Here is a 14709-nt window from a genome sequence, read left to right as displayed (position 1 = left end):
CATCTCCATAGATGCTGAAAAAGCATTAGACAAAATTCAACATCCATCATAATAAAAACTCCCAACAAAATGGGCATAGAGGGCAAGTACCTCAACATAATAAAGGCCATATATGACAAACCCACAGCCAACATCACACTTAACAGCAAGAAGCTGAAAGCTTTTCCTTTAAGATGGGGAACAAGACAAGGATGCCCACTCTCCCCACTTTTATTCAACATAGTTCTGGAGGTTCTAGCCACAGCAATGAGACAACACAAAGAAATAAAAGGCATCCAGATTGGCAAGGAAGAAGTTAAACTGACCCTGTTTGCAGATGACAAACTATTGTACATAAAACACTAAAAACCAAAGCTACATCTACACCTATTCACAGAGGGTCCAGCCCTGGGGTAAGGAAAGGGGACAGCAGTTGTGGGCAACCTTGAAATGCAAGGCCCCCGGGGTCAGTCTCTCAGGCAACAGCCACATGGGGGCTCCAACCTCAGGGGAGCCTCCACAGAAATCCCCCAGAGAGCCATGGTGCACCGGCCCAATATCATTCCTGATTGCATGACGAGCCGGAGGCCCCGACTCTCCTCCCACCCCTATGCCCTCTCGGTAATCGCTGAGGTAAGAGGGACTCTATCCACCAGCCCACACATTTCATACTCTGACTGAAGCCGGAGGATTGGCCTTCTATATCAGTTGTGGGGCCTGTCCCCTCATGACATGCCTTTCCTCTCTGCTCACTGCCCAGGAGACCCTGATGCCTGAGCATCCCCCAGCACCCCACCAGCCCACCAGCGCACTTCAGCGAGAAGTGGAGGGCCCCCTCTAGACAAGGGCTGTCTGCAGGCTCTCTGCAGGAAGTCAGCTGTTGCTGCAGAGGGCACAGGGCCAAAGCAGCTGCCATCCTTAGACGTTTGGGGTCCTGTGATGGCGTTGTATCCTGGGGACCCCCAAGAGTGGCCTCCAGAGTAGCAGGGGTGGGGCTGGGGGTTTATGGGGGCGGGGGGCAGTCGGGAGCCATCTGGAGAATGCACATAAATCTGGAGGAGGAATGGGGACGCTGCCTTGGATCCCAAAGCCTGGGACCTTCTTGCTTTTGGCGCCCCTTCCCACGGAGAAGCCCAGAGCATTTCCTAACAAAATAGGCTTTATTTACATACAACGCCCAAATGGGCTGAACCCCCCCACCACCCCACACCTCTCCCACCACCCTTTTATCCCACCCACCCCCAACCAGCCACCCACAGGGGCCCTGCCCTCCCTCCTCTCCCACCCCACCTTCCCTGTCCCCCAGCAGCCAGGATCAGGACTGGGGTGTGGAGGAGCCCGAAGCTGCCCTGGAGGGCCGGCTCCTCCCTACTGGCTGCAGGGCCGCTTCTTAGACCTCTCTGGGACAAAAGGGTCCCCCTTTCTCTTCTGGGCCTGTGAGGGGCAGCCCAGACCCAGACCCAAGGCTGGCCCCCCAGCGTCCCCGAGGCTGGCCCCTGGCAGGGGTGTCTTCTCAGCAGGAGCTGTGCCTGCACACGGGGGCTGCCTGCTGGCCTTGGCAGCTGGAGGGCCAGCGGGGCTGAGGCCTGGCCTCTGGGGAGACTGGCCGGCCTCAGACACAGAAGGCCTTGAGTCCAGTCGGGGTGCGCCGTGACTCAGGGAGGCCTGCACATCCTCCTCCTCCTGCCTCAGTTCCAGGAGTCGCCTGTGCTCCAGCTGTGAGGAGAGAGGGGACCGTGAGGCGGCCTGAGGGGGAGGAGGTGCCATGCCAGCGACAGCTGCTGTGGCTCTCCTGCCAACCTCACCCCCCAGCTTGGTACCCCGGCCTGCATCCTCCCTTACCTCCCCTGCTCCCCATCCTCTCCCTGCAATCCTCCTGCCCGGCCCCCACCCTCAGAGAGGCCCTCCCAGCCACTCCTGCCATGCAACGCAGGGGGCAGTCAGGAAGGAATCCTGTCCTGGGGTCCCCTGCCCTGGCTCACCTGGGTTGCCCCCTCGCCGGGCTCACCTGTCTCCTTCCCTTTCCCAGCTCACCTGTAAGATGGACAGTCCTTCCTCCTTCTCCAGCTCCTCAGTGAGGGCCAAGAGGTCCAGCTCGGGATGTGGGGAGAGCAACTCCACAAGGAAGCGTGGGTGCAGCACTACGTCCACCTGGCACAGAAGCAAGAGGCTGTGAGCACCCTTGGAGGGGATCTCCTGGGCACCCAGAGGACCCGGAGGGCAAGGGAAAAGCAGAGGCCAGCCCCATCGTCCACAACAAGGGGGTGTTGGAAAGACGTGGTCACAGTCCCCGACCACAGGCACACATGCACACACACAGCATATACACACATATATATGTGCATGCCACACACCCCACAAGAGACACGCACACAAACATATGCACACTCACACAAGTATATATACACGTACTTATGTGCAGACACGCACACACCAGAATGCACACCAACAACATGCACACCCCTGGCTCACCCACGCAGACACACACACACACACATTTAAACACCTACATGTGCACCTCCACCATCACACACACACACACACACACACACACACACACACACACACACACACACACACACCCCAGAGCTCAGGAATAAGAAACAAACTTAATCCCTGCTCCCTGGGCACCACCCAGACCTGGGTGGTAGGAGTGCTGCTTCCCAAAATCTTGTGGCACCCAGGCCAGGGCCAGCCCACCTTGGCAAGGAAGTATTTGTCCTCGGCACAAAGTTTGTCAAGGTAGGTAAGGAGACCCGGGTCTGGGTAGTCGCCTTCCTCTCCCAGTGGTGGCCCGGAGCTCTCGTCTCCCCGTTCTCCACCAGGCGCCCCCTCAGCTGGGCCGCCAGGCCCCAGCGGCCCCTCCGTGATGTCTAGGCCGTCGGTCACGGCCTCAGGAGGGATCTCAATCAGCGCCTCGGTGTGCGGGCTCCGCTGGTATCGGTGCGCCTGGGCGGTGGCGGGCTGGGCCGTGGCGCCAGCCTTCTCGGGGATGCGAGCTGAGGAGGGTGCAGGGAAGGAGTGTGGGTGGCCTGGCTGCACCTCCCCAGCACCGAGCGTGCTCAGGGAGGACCAAGCTCAGGGACATTCTCGTGGGGGGGGTCAGAGCCAGCTGGTCCGCAGGCACCAGGAGGAAGTGGCTCTATACAACTGAGTCTCCTCACAGGGAGAAGGATTCAGGATGACTCAGGAACCCAAGCCCTATCCTGCTGGCGTCACCCGGCTGCCCTGTCCCTGTTGAGCCCAAGAACAGCCCACTGCCCAGAGGAGAGGAGCTCTGGCTGGAGGGAGGGCGGGAGGCCTGGGCTCCAGCAGTCAGGGGACACTGTGGCCTTGCTCGTGGAGAGGACATGTGCCTGCAGACTTGGCCACAGACAGGGACCCTGGACAATTTTCTGGCTCAGTCCAAGCCTCTTTACCTCTCCTAGGGCACTGTGGGGTCTGGTAAAGTCCACTCCAGATCCCTTGGGACGACATCGTGGGGCCAGCCGTGTGCCCAGGAGAAGGACTCAGGACCGGGCTTTCCTGGGATCCCTGCGAGCCACCACCAGAGCCTCCCCAAACGCAGGGCCCATGGCTTGCCTCCCTTCTAGGAAGCAGCAGCGTGTTGGTGGCCATCCCTTCTCCCTGCTCAGGGCACTTCCCTTGTGTCACCTGACCCACCTACAGAAGCCACCTTCCCAGGGCCTCCTCAGGTTCCCAGAGGCCCCCCCACCTCCCAGGTGAGATACCCTCGGGCCCGGAGCTCTCTCCTCCCTTGATGGTCTAACCACTGTGCCTGGATAAGAGTCACATTTGAATCCCAGGGACCGGTGGGTGGGGGGCCCCTGAAACAGTCCCACCCAGCCCTCAGGCCTTACCTCCTCCTGGAGTCATCCTCACGGGCTGAGAGCCGACTGCAGCTGCCTGGCCGTTCCACATTGAGAGCCCAGTCCAGTCCGAGAGAGCAGCCTCCTCCACCAACTGCTCAGAATCCCACTCAGGGAGGGCAAGTTGGAATCTAAACAGGCCTAGAATGTACGGGGGTCCAGACATTCTGCAGTGGGGGAGGGGCAGAGGGCAGGCGGGCTTGAGGCAGGAGGGAGGGGGAGGCATTCCATGGGCACTCTGGCAGGTGGGCAAGAGCACAGGTGCTTTTCCAGCTTACAGGGCCACCCCCTCGGTGGGTGCCTCTCTTGGCCGCTTACAAATCGTTTTTCACGCTCACAGCACCAAGGTCCTAGCTGTTGTTCCCACTATTTTCATTCTGTGTCCATTGACCTAGTTTGTGGCTGGGGACCCACGGCTTCCTACCGCTCATGACTGACTTCCACAGAGGCTAGGCTTTCTGAACCTATGGGAACGTGTGCTCTGATAAGCACCCAGGTACTCATGGCCACGGGCAGCCTCCTCCACCAACTGCTCGTTTCACATGGGGATGTCTGTGCAGCCGCGGACTGTTTGGTGCACTGTGCACATCACGCTTTAGGAAGCAGCCCGTTCATCCCCAGCGCTGTCTGGGGAGGCCCTGCAGACCCCAGCCAGGCCCCCGTTGCTGGAAAGCCCCAGCCCATCAAAGAAAGGCCCTGCAGCCTCCACGTCCAAGACCAGAAATTCCTCCTTTGCTTTTCTCGGGTCATCACGCTCCTGCTAAATACGTTTTTACCTTTTTAATTATTTTAATGCACTATCTCACACAAGTAAGACCTTTGCATGATTCACAGTCCATTGCAAACATGGAAAGCACAGCGGCAAGTCCTCCTCCCGCCTCTTTCCCAGCAGCCCAGATCTCTGTCCACCGGGAACCAGTGTGATCTGATTGTGCAGACCTTCTCAGACATGTACTGTGTGGCCAAAGGCAAATGCATTCTCTTCTTATTTTTTCATTCCTTCCATTTTCTCTTCTGGTGAAAATTCATTTATGTTCTGATATATTTGCAGATACTTACAACCTTGCAAGCAAGTCACAATGAGCTTTATTGAACAGACCTCCTGCTGGGGATTGAAGAAAGAACAACTTGCAGTCGTCTCCCAGGACTTGGGTTTTTATCATGGGAAACCTTAGATGATTTTTCACCAAGTAACTTCATACTCAGAGGGATGATGAAGCAAAGTATGGTACTGAGACACTCATGAAAAGCAGGCTTCCCTCTTGCTTCCTCCACCAATTGTGGACAAGTTTCTCCCTCACGGCTTTGATGTAGGATGTGCTTATTCTTCTCAGGACCACGGACTGGAAAACTGCATTGTGGAAAAATTATCTCATCCCAATTCCACATCCCTTTTTGTATGACTCCATCAAAAAGCCCAGGCTCCAGAAGCAGATAGAATTGTTAGCCCAAATGTGTTTGAAAACACCAGCCATGCAAGGGCGAGATGACAATCGTCTGCACTCTGATTTCTGACCATTCCTGCAGGAAGGTCAGGGGCAGGTGTCTTTTGAGCAAACAAAAATCTGCAGACCTGGGTCTCAGGCCTTAGCAGACAGAGGATCTTCCTCCCAGTCAGAGAAGAGCAGCAGACTGGGGAGATCACGTGTGCACATAAGGTTTCAGTGCGGTAGGTGAGGTTGCGGAGTTGAGACCCTGTACCCACCTTGCAACAGGCTGGACTGGTGTTTGGAGGCTCTTGGAATGCATTACAAACTCTAGTCCCAAAGTGGCTTCTGCCGCCTGTTTTTTTCATTGCCAGCTCAAATTCTGCAAAATTCCCTCCAGAAGAGGAGGGGAGGGAGTAAAGCTCTTCCTACACTGCCTGCTATGCAACTTTATTTGGCCCCTTGCCCCGTGTGGATCCAGGTCAGAGCGCCATGCTCACTGAGCAGGGTGTGCCCGCCACCCTCCACCCAGAGGCGTGCTCACCGGGAAACCTGCATGCACTCAGCAGGTGCCATGAAGGGGACACCTATTGCACCAGGCCCGTGGAAGAACCCCGAGGGTTTCCCGGGTGGGTCTAGAGCTCTGAGCCAGGAGTGTTCTCAGAGAGTTATTTTTATATTTTGGATATAGTCCATTGTGAGATACATGTTTTGCAAATATTTGCTCCCAGTCTGTAACTTGTGTTTCCATCTTGTTAAGGGGATCACTGGCAGAGCAAATGTTTTTAATACTGATGAGGTCTGGAGGGAAGCTGCAGCCCGTCTCTGAGGGCGGCCGCTGAACTCTGGGGCAGGGCGCTAACCTAGGGAGGCAGCCCGCTGCCCCTAAGGCCTGTGAGACAGGATGGCTGCGAGGCAGCCACCCCGCGGTGCATGGGCCACCAAGCACAGGATGCCCGCTGGGGGGTGCCCAGTACATAGGCGGCAGAAAGCAGGCCTGGCTCTGAGGCCGTAGGCCCTGAAGCGGAGACCTCCCGGCCGCGAATTCCCGCTTCGCGTTGCGCGCACGCGCGCCACACGCCCAGGCAGCGGCCAGCCGTGCGGACCAGGCGCTCCAACGGCTCTCAGGGCCCATTGCGGGGGGGCTGCTCGAGCTGAGCTCAAGCGCGCTGAGGCGGGGCCGTTAAAAGTTTTTTTGTGCATGCGCGCTGTGGCGGGGCCAACGGCCGTGCGGTTAGTCCGGGCCAGAGAGCGGCTGCTCCGCCTGGCGCATGAGGGGCGTGGCCCCTGCGTCCTCGCCGGGGCTCGTGGCGGCTGCCTGGGGGCGGGGACGCGCGGGTGGTTGCCGGTCTCCAGCAGCTGGCGGGCTCTCGCGAGGAGCTGCAGCGGCCCGGGCTGATGCCACAGAAGTTAAAGGGGTCTTAGGAGATATTCATGTACAGTTATGTGCCAACAAATTGGATGATCTAGAAGAAATGGGTAAAGTCTTAGAAACATAATCCCCCAAAACTGAATCAAGCTGAAATAGAAAGTCTGAACACACCAAGAACAAATGAGATTGAAACAATCTTTAAAAACCTCCCAAAATAGCAAAGTTCAAGATGATATGGCTTCACTGGTGAACTCTACCAAACACTTAAAGAGACATTAATATAGTCCGTCTTTAATGGTTCCAAAAGATTGCATAGGAGGGAGCACTTTCAAACTCATTTAGATGATCAGCATTACCTGATACTGAAGCTAGACAGGATAATACAATAAAATAACATTACAGGCCACTATCCCTGGTAAACAGATGGAAAAATCCTCAAAAAAATTTTAGCAAATCAAATTAAACAGCACATTAAAAGGATCATACACAATGATCAAGTAGGATTTATTCCTAGGAGTGAGGACAGTTCAACATACCCAAATGAATGGGACACACTGAATTAACAAAGGGAGAGAATAAAATAATCTGTCTCAATCGATGCACAAATGGGACTTATGAAAATTCAGCACCCTTTCGTGATATAAACTCAAAAACTGGGGGTAGAAGGGGCGTGGCCCCTGGGTCCTTGCCGGAGGATCCTTTCTAGATCCTAAGGCGAATTACTAAAATTTTGAAACCTATTTTACCCTACAACATTTTTATCACCAACTTTTCTTTACCAGAGTCCTTTTTCCATTTAATTAGTGATTCTTCCTGATTTTGACATATTAATTCCTGCTGAGATGATATGTATGCTTTTTTGAAAGCTGATTCTCATGGATTTTAAAGTAGTTTGAGTTCCTTTACATTTGGCATAGTTACTAAAGTACCTGGCACAAAATGCTCCAGAACCTAGAACAGTCGCTTCATGTAAATGTTTATGAGTTTGTATTCATTAATATAATTGTCAACCCACTTACAATTTGTTCGATACTCTATGTATGTAGAGGATGAGTTGTCAATTAAAAAAAAGTCCTCTGTGATCATAATATTGCCTTTTCTTTCTAAAGTAGAAGGGCTTGGGTATAATAGCTATTACAGTAGCTCATAAGTAGCTAATAAATAAATGCCATGTTTTTCTAACTAGTCTCCCTGCTGCCAGGAATTTTCCCTTCCTGTTCTGTCGCATCAAGTCTGGTAGGTGCTACGTGCTCCATGCAGCCCTTGGACCAACATATCAGATTGCTCCAGAGCCCCCATCATTCCCTTTATTCTTCATCCTTGTCTTCCTGTTTCACTGTGAGGTCATCCACCTTATCAAGTTGCTTCCTCCAGCCCCCCTGCTATGTTGTCTTTTCCTACATACGTACACATAACAATAGCTATGATACACAGCGGTGATAGTTGTGTAACTCTATTTGGGTTCCCAGAGCTGATTCCAATGTGTGGAGGTATGTGGGAGGGGCTCTTCCCAAACATAACACCAAGCAATCTCGAACACAAGCAGGGTGTTGGAGAACTGAATTCGGATGCTATGTGCCCAGAGACAGCACCAGATTTCCTGGGTTAAGGGCTCCGTCCTACAGGACAGCCCTCCACAGCCCACTCCAGATGCCAGTCGCAAGCCCCAGGCAATTGCCTGTGCTCTGACCTCCCAGCTACAGATTGGAGGTTTCCACGACCTCCCCCTTGGGTTCCATTAATTTGCTAGAGTGGCTCACAGGATTCAGGGAAACACTGCCAGTTTAATAACGGGATACCATAAAGGATGCTAGTTAACAGCCAAATGAAGAGATATATAGGGCAAGGTCCCAAATAAAGGAACTTGTATCCTCATGGAGCTTGGGGCCTGGACCCAAGCAGAGAAGCTCTCTCCGACTGAGAAGCAGGATCCAAGAAAGCAGAGAGCGATCAGCTCAGGAGTTTTGTGAGGGCTTCACTGCATAGTCACGAATGACTAAATGATTGGCCATTGGCTGATTCAACCTCTAACCCCTGCCCATGGGTGGTGGTCCAAAAAGTCCCTCATTAGCATGGCAAAACACCCATTTCACCTTCAAGACTGCAGTGTTTTCAGGAACTGTGGACGAAGACCAAATATACCTGGGAAATAATATGTATTTGTTAGGACTCATTATATTGCACACCCATATAGATTTCTTCCTTACATTGTCCCTGTCATTATCCCTACCGACAATGCCTTTTCCAAATCTGTTAGCCAAGCTTTATACTCACCTCCAAAGAGGGTTTTAAAATTCCCCTTCTGGCATATTTGTAAGCACCTGCTCATCACTGGCCCTGAGGCTTCACAGATGACCAGAGGCAGTCCCTGACCCTGAAGACTAGAGTTGGCAAATAACAGACACCAATGGGGAGAGAATGGCAAGTGTTGGTCATAACTAGCATTTACTGCCTACTCACGCATGCCAGGAACGGTGCAATTCACTGTTACCTGTGTCAACACACAGTGTTACAACAATCCAGTGAAGTAGCTCTCTATCTCATATTTGAGAATTTAAAGCACAGCTTGGATAAAATAGTTGACCTAGGGTGACACAGTAAGTGGCCAAGTCAGCGTGCCAGCCCACCCTGTCTGGCTGCAGCTCGTGCCCCTGGCAGCTGGGCTACAATGCATCTCACAGGGGCCAAGACAGGTGCACTTGGAAAAGGTACGTCAGAGGTAATGAGACAAGGGGGTCCTCCAAACAACTGCATTCAGACCTGTCAGCCTGGCTGCCCTGGGGAGTGAGGGGAAGGCCTGGAGAGGACAACAGCAGGGAGCCACTGCAAAACCCCACAGAGGGCCTGAGGGAGGGCTGGAGAGAAGGAGGCCTCGGAGGCCAGAGCACAGCAGACCCACTTCCACAGGCCGGGCACAGGGCTCTGGGCTCATGACACCAGCAGTTTTGTACAGGTGTTCGGGTCGTGGCTTTTGTCCCTTGCACAGTGTCCTAAGGCTCTTGAAGACAGAAGCTCTCTCATTTCTCTCACATTCCTTTAGCACCAGGCATGTCATAACTATGTTTGGCAAAGTCCTGGCCCACAGCCCGGTCAGCCACACCTCATTCTGCCCGTTCTGCCTCTGCTTCTAGGCTCTGCCACCCACTCCAGGCAACCTTTGTAGTGCCCTGTGTGGCACGTGGACCACCAGTTGCTGTGCAGGGAGCTTCACACGCACAAGAGGCAGAGCCAGTGGTTTGTCTCACTCCTTCGAGTGACTAAAATACTCCTCTGAGTTTCAGGAGATGGGCCACTCTGCAGGGCATCCCCCTGTCCCCTGCTCTGACCCACAAGATAATTTTTTTTTCCTCAAAGAGGAAACGTGGGGAGAAGGTCCAAAAAATCCCCTCAAGTTCAGATGTCCCTAAGATTTCCAGTACCTCTTAGGTTTCATTCTGCAGGAAACACCTTTCCAAAGTGGCCTTTCATGTCATGTTTTGACACCTGAGAGACCAGGAGGTGCAGCAGCCTGTGATGTGAAGCTGCCTGGTCTTTCCCATGCCATCTACCAGCAACTGTAAAACCCTCTGTGCCTGCAAAGCTCTTCACTGTCAGTGTCCCATTGGTGCCTCAGAGCAGACGTGACCTGGGCCAGTTGACGGCACCAACCCTGAGTAAATACAAATGCAACTAGCCTGATGCTGAGGTTTAGCTCTAGAAGCCGGCATGCCAGATACAGATCTGGGGGTGAAGTGTACTGGTGGGATTTGGTCACGGGTTTGTGGCCTGTCCCAGGTTTGGTAATTTCCCTGAGCCTGTTTCCCCCTCTGTATAACAATCTCAGAATTTGGGGAAATGCGATGAGCTAACTGCACATAAACAGCATCCAGCTCAGTATGTTGTAATTCTGGTCTCCTGTACATACGGTTATCAATCAAAGCAAGACCTGAGGAAAATGGGGTTTCCATCCAACTAGGAACTTACTGTCCTGTATTCAAATATGGGTGACGTTTGCCGTATTTCTTTCAAGTGATGACAGTAATTCATTTGGAAAGATCCACAACTATTATACAGAGAAATGGAACTCTGGTTAGCTACTAAGAGAATTCCTGTGTAGAAAGAAACCTGCCTTAATCGTGGACTGGCAGCTGAACCTCCTGGGCCTGGGGTCAGCTGGACCAGACTTCAGAAGGAGAACAGGACGGGAGGGCCCGGACCCTCAGCCTCCTATGAGATGTGCAGCCCATGGAGGTTAAGTCACTGTGGGATGTGTGCTGTCAGCTGCCTCCTCTGCTCCTCCCCGGGAACCTGTGAGTAATGGCTGCAATTCTCAGCGGCCTGGAATCCAACCTTCCCAAAGCAAGGGCTCTGAACCAGCAGCAGTCACCCAGCCTTAAACTCTCCTTAGTAGTTTTCCTTCCATGAATGTCTAATTCCGAAGCTGCTGACTATAAAGTTCCTGTTTAGTGTTTGCCATGGAGTCCATGTCTTCAGGTAGTTAAGTGTTCAGTATAAATAAATCATCTGGGAATCTTGTTAATATATGCAGACTGATTCCAAAGGTGGAGGAGGGCCAGCAGTTCTGCACATCTAGCCAAACCCTAAGTGATGCCTGTGCTGCTGCTCTGCAGATCCCCTTTGAGTAGCAAGGTTTTAGAATACTTACCTCCAGAAGAATCTGGTCATACTAAGTGATAATTAGTACCTGCATTTCTTTTAAAATGCTCACCATGGTGTTAGGATTTCTGATTAGCATGAGGGGCCCATGTTCTACCCTGAGATGACAGAACTCAAAGGCCAGGATGTTACCTGATGCGTCAACTCTGTAAGTGCTGTCTGTGATTTCCTTTAGGCATCTGGAAACACTGATGATATCTCAGGAACCTCCAGCCCCAGTTCTGCTTAGTAGCTTCCCTGGGAGCCAAGGTCCCAGTTCAGCCCCCAGAACCAGGGAGTCTGGAAGGCCTGCAAGTCATTTTTTTTTTTTTTTTTACTAACAAATAATATCAACTTTGATTTCGCAACATTTTCCTCAGTATTTCAAATACCCAATTTTTTTTTATCATTAATCTACAATTATATGAAGAAAATTATGTTTACTAGGCTCTCCCCTTCACCAAGTCCCCCCTAGAAACCCCATTACAGTCACTGTCCATCACCGTGGTAAGATGTTGCAGAATCACTAGATGACTTCTCTGTGTTGCACAGCTCCTACTTTCCCCCACCCCCCACATTATACATGCTAATCATAACACCCACTTTCTTCTTCTTGCCCTTATCTCTCCCTACCCTCCCATTTTCCCCAGTCCCTTTCCCTTTCGTAACTGTTAGTCCCTTCTTGGGTTCGGTGATTGTGCTGCTGTTTTGCTCCTTCAGTTTTTCTTTGTTCTTATTCTCCACATATGAGTGAAATCATTTGGTATTTGTCTTTCTCCGTCTGGCTTATTTCACTGAGCATAATACCCTCTAGCTCCATCCACGCTGTTGGAAATTGTAGGATTTGTTTTCTTATGTGGCTGAATAATATTCCATTGTGTATATGTACCAATCTTCTTTATCCATTCATACACTTATGGACACTTAGGTTGCTTCCATTTCTTGGCTATTGTAAATAGTGCTGCGATAAACATAGGGGTGCATCTGTCTTTTTCAAACTGGGCTGCTGCATTCTTAGGGTAAATTCCTAAAAGTGGAATTCCTGGGTCAAATGGTAAGTCTATTTTGAGCTTTTTGAGGAACCTCCATACTGCTTTCCATTGTGGTTGAACTAATTTTCATTCCCACCAGCAGTGTAGGAGGGTTTCCCTTTCTCCACAACCTCGCCAACTTTTGTTGTTGTTTGTCTTTTGGATGGTAGCCATCCTTACTGGCATGAGGTGATATCTCATTGCGGTTTTAATTTGCATTTCTCTGTTAACTAGCGATGTGGAGCATCTTTTCATGTGTCTGTCGGCCATCTGAGTTTCTTCTTTGGAGAACTGTCTGTTCAGCTCCTCTGCCCATATTTTAAGTGGATTATTTGCTTTTAGTTTGTTGAGCTGTGTGAGCTATTTATATATTTTGGATGTCAAGCCTTTATCACATCTGTCACTTACGAATATATTCTCCCATACTGTAGGGTACCTTTTAGTTCTATTGATGGTATCCTTTGCGGTACAGAAGCTTTTCAGCTTGATGTAGTTCCACTTGTTCACTTTTCCTTTTGTTTTCTTTGCCAGGGGAGATATGTACATGAAGAAGTCGCTCATGTTTATGTCCAAGGGATTTTTGCCTTTGTTTTTTTCTAAGAGTTTTATGGTTTCATGACTTACGTTCAGGTCTTTGATCCATTTTGAATTTATTTTTGTGTATTGGGTTTGTCAGTGATCCAGTTTCATTCTCTTACATGTAGCTGTCCTTATTTGCCAGCACCATCTGTTGAAGAGAATGTCATTTCCCTGTTGTATGTCCATGGCTCCTTTATCATATATTAATTGACCATATATGTTTGGGTTAATGTCTGGAGTCTCTAATCTGTTCCACTGGTCTGTGGCTCTGTTCTTGTGCCAGTACCAAATTGTCTTGATTACTATGGCTTTGTAGTAGAGCTTGAAGTTGGGGAGTGAGATCCCCCCACTTTATTCTTCTTTCTCAGGATTGCTTTGGCTATTCGGGGTCTTTGGGGTTTCCACATGAATTTTTGAACTATTCTAGTTCGTTGAAGAATGTTGCTGCTAATATGATAGGGATTGCCTCAAATCTGTATATTGCTTTGGGCAGGAAGGCCATTTTGATGATATTAATTCTTCCTAGCCAAGAGCATGGGATGAGTTTCCGTTTCTTAGTTCCTCTTTAATTTCTTTTAAGGGTGTCTTATAGTTTTAAGGATATAGGTGTTTCACTTCCTTGGTTAGATTTATGTCTAGGTATTTTATTCTTTTTGATGCTATTGTGAATGGAATTATTTTCCTGATTTCTCTTTCTATTGGTTCATTGTTAGTGTACAGGGAAGCCACAGATTTCTGTGTGTTAATTTTGTATCCTGCAACTTTGCTGCATTCCAATATCAGTTCTAGTAGTTTTGGAGTGGAGTCTTTGGGGTTTTTTATGTACTGTATCATGTCATCTGCAAATAGTGACAGTTTAACTTCTTCTTTACCAAACTGGATTCCTTGTATTTCTTTGTTTTGTCTAATTGCCATGGCTAGGACCTCTAGTACTATGTTAAATAACAGTGGGGAGAGCGTACATTCCTGTCTTGTTCCCGATCTCAGAGGAAAAGCTTTCAGTTTCTCGCTGTCCAGTATGATGTTAGCTGTGGGTTTATCATATATGGCCTTTATTATGTTGAGGTACTTGCCTCTATACCCATTTTGCTGAGAGTTTTTATCATGAATGGATGTTGAATTTTGTCGAATGCTTTGTCAGCATCTATGAAGATGATCATGTGGTTTTTGTCCTTCTTTTTGTTGATGTGGTGGATGATGTTGATGGATTTTTGAATGTTGTACCATTCTTGCTTCCCTGGGATGAATCCCACTTTGTCATGGTGTATGATCCTTTTGACATATTTTTGAATTCGGTTTGCTAACATTTTATTGAGTGTTTTTGCATCTACGTTCATCAGGGATATTGGTCTGTAATTTTTTTTGTGTGGGATCTTTGCCTGGTTTTGGTATTAGGGTGATGTTGGCTTCATAGAATGAGTTTGGGACTATTCCCTCCTCTTCAATTTTTTGGAAAACTTTGAGGAGAATGGGTGTTATATCTTCTCTGTATGTCTGATAAAATTCCGAGGTAAATCCATTTGGCCTGGAGGTTTTTTTCTTGGGTAGTTTTTTGATTACCGCTTCAATTTCTTTGGTGGTAATTGGTTTGTTTAGATTTTGTGTTTCTTCCTTGGTCAGTCTTGGAAGGTTGTATTTTTCTAGGAAGTTGTCCATTTCTTCTAGGTTTTCCAGCTTCTTAGCATATAGGTTTTCATTGTAGTCTCCAATAATTCTTTGTATTTCTGCTGGGTGTGTCATGATGTTTCCTTTCTCATTTCTGATTCTGTTGATGTGTGCTGATTCTCTTTTTCTCTTAATAAATCTGGCTAGAGGCT

The 14709-nt window shown here is 49.9% G+C and overlaps 1 protein-coding gene across 1 annotated transcript; it reads right to left on the bottom strand.

The window, feature by feature from the left end:
• Window positions 1–1294: 1294 nt before the first annotated feature.
• LOC140845060 (NUT family member 1-like) lies at window positions 1295–5879 on the bottom strand. The gene is made up of 4 exons (XM_073218676.1): window positions 3840–5879; window positions 2680–2978; window positions 2014–2130; window positions 1295–1695 (listed from the first exon to the last, which is right to left on the bottom strand). Exons 1-4 carry the CDS (start codon window positions 4072–4074, stop codon window positions 1348–1350), a joined length of 999 nt encoding a protein of 332 aa, XP_073074777.1. The 5' UTR covers window positions 4075–5879; the 3' UTR covers window positions 1295–1347.
• Between the last annotated feature and the right edge of the window lie 8830 nt (window positions 5880–14709).

This window comes from Manis javanica, chromosome 2 (assembly GCF_040802235.1).
Source record: "Manis javanica isolate MJ-LG chromosome 2, MJ_LKY, whole genome shotgun sequence".
Classification (NCBI taxonomy): domain Eukaryota; kingdom Metazoa; phylum Chordata; class Mammalia; order Pholidota; family Manidae; genus Manis; species Manis javanica.
This window is presented reverse-complemented; position numbering and strand designations above follow the sequence as displayed.

Bases quoted from the DNA above. Each gene is read 5' to 3' on its own strand.
- LOC140845060 (XM_073218676.1), bottom strand. From the start codon at position 4,074: ATGCCTCCCCCTCCCTCCTGCCTCAAGCCCGCCTGCCCTCTGCCCCTC. The intron at 2,979-3,839 runs GTAAGGCCTGAG...CACCCTCCTCAG, and splicing joins GAGGATGACTCCAGGAGGAG to CTCGCATCCCCGAGAAGGCT. The intron at 1,696-2,013 runs GTGAGCTGGGAA...CTCTCCTCACAG, and splicing joins AAGGACTGTCCATCTTACAG to CTGGAGCACAGGCGACTCCT.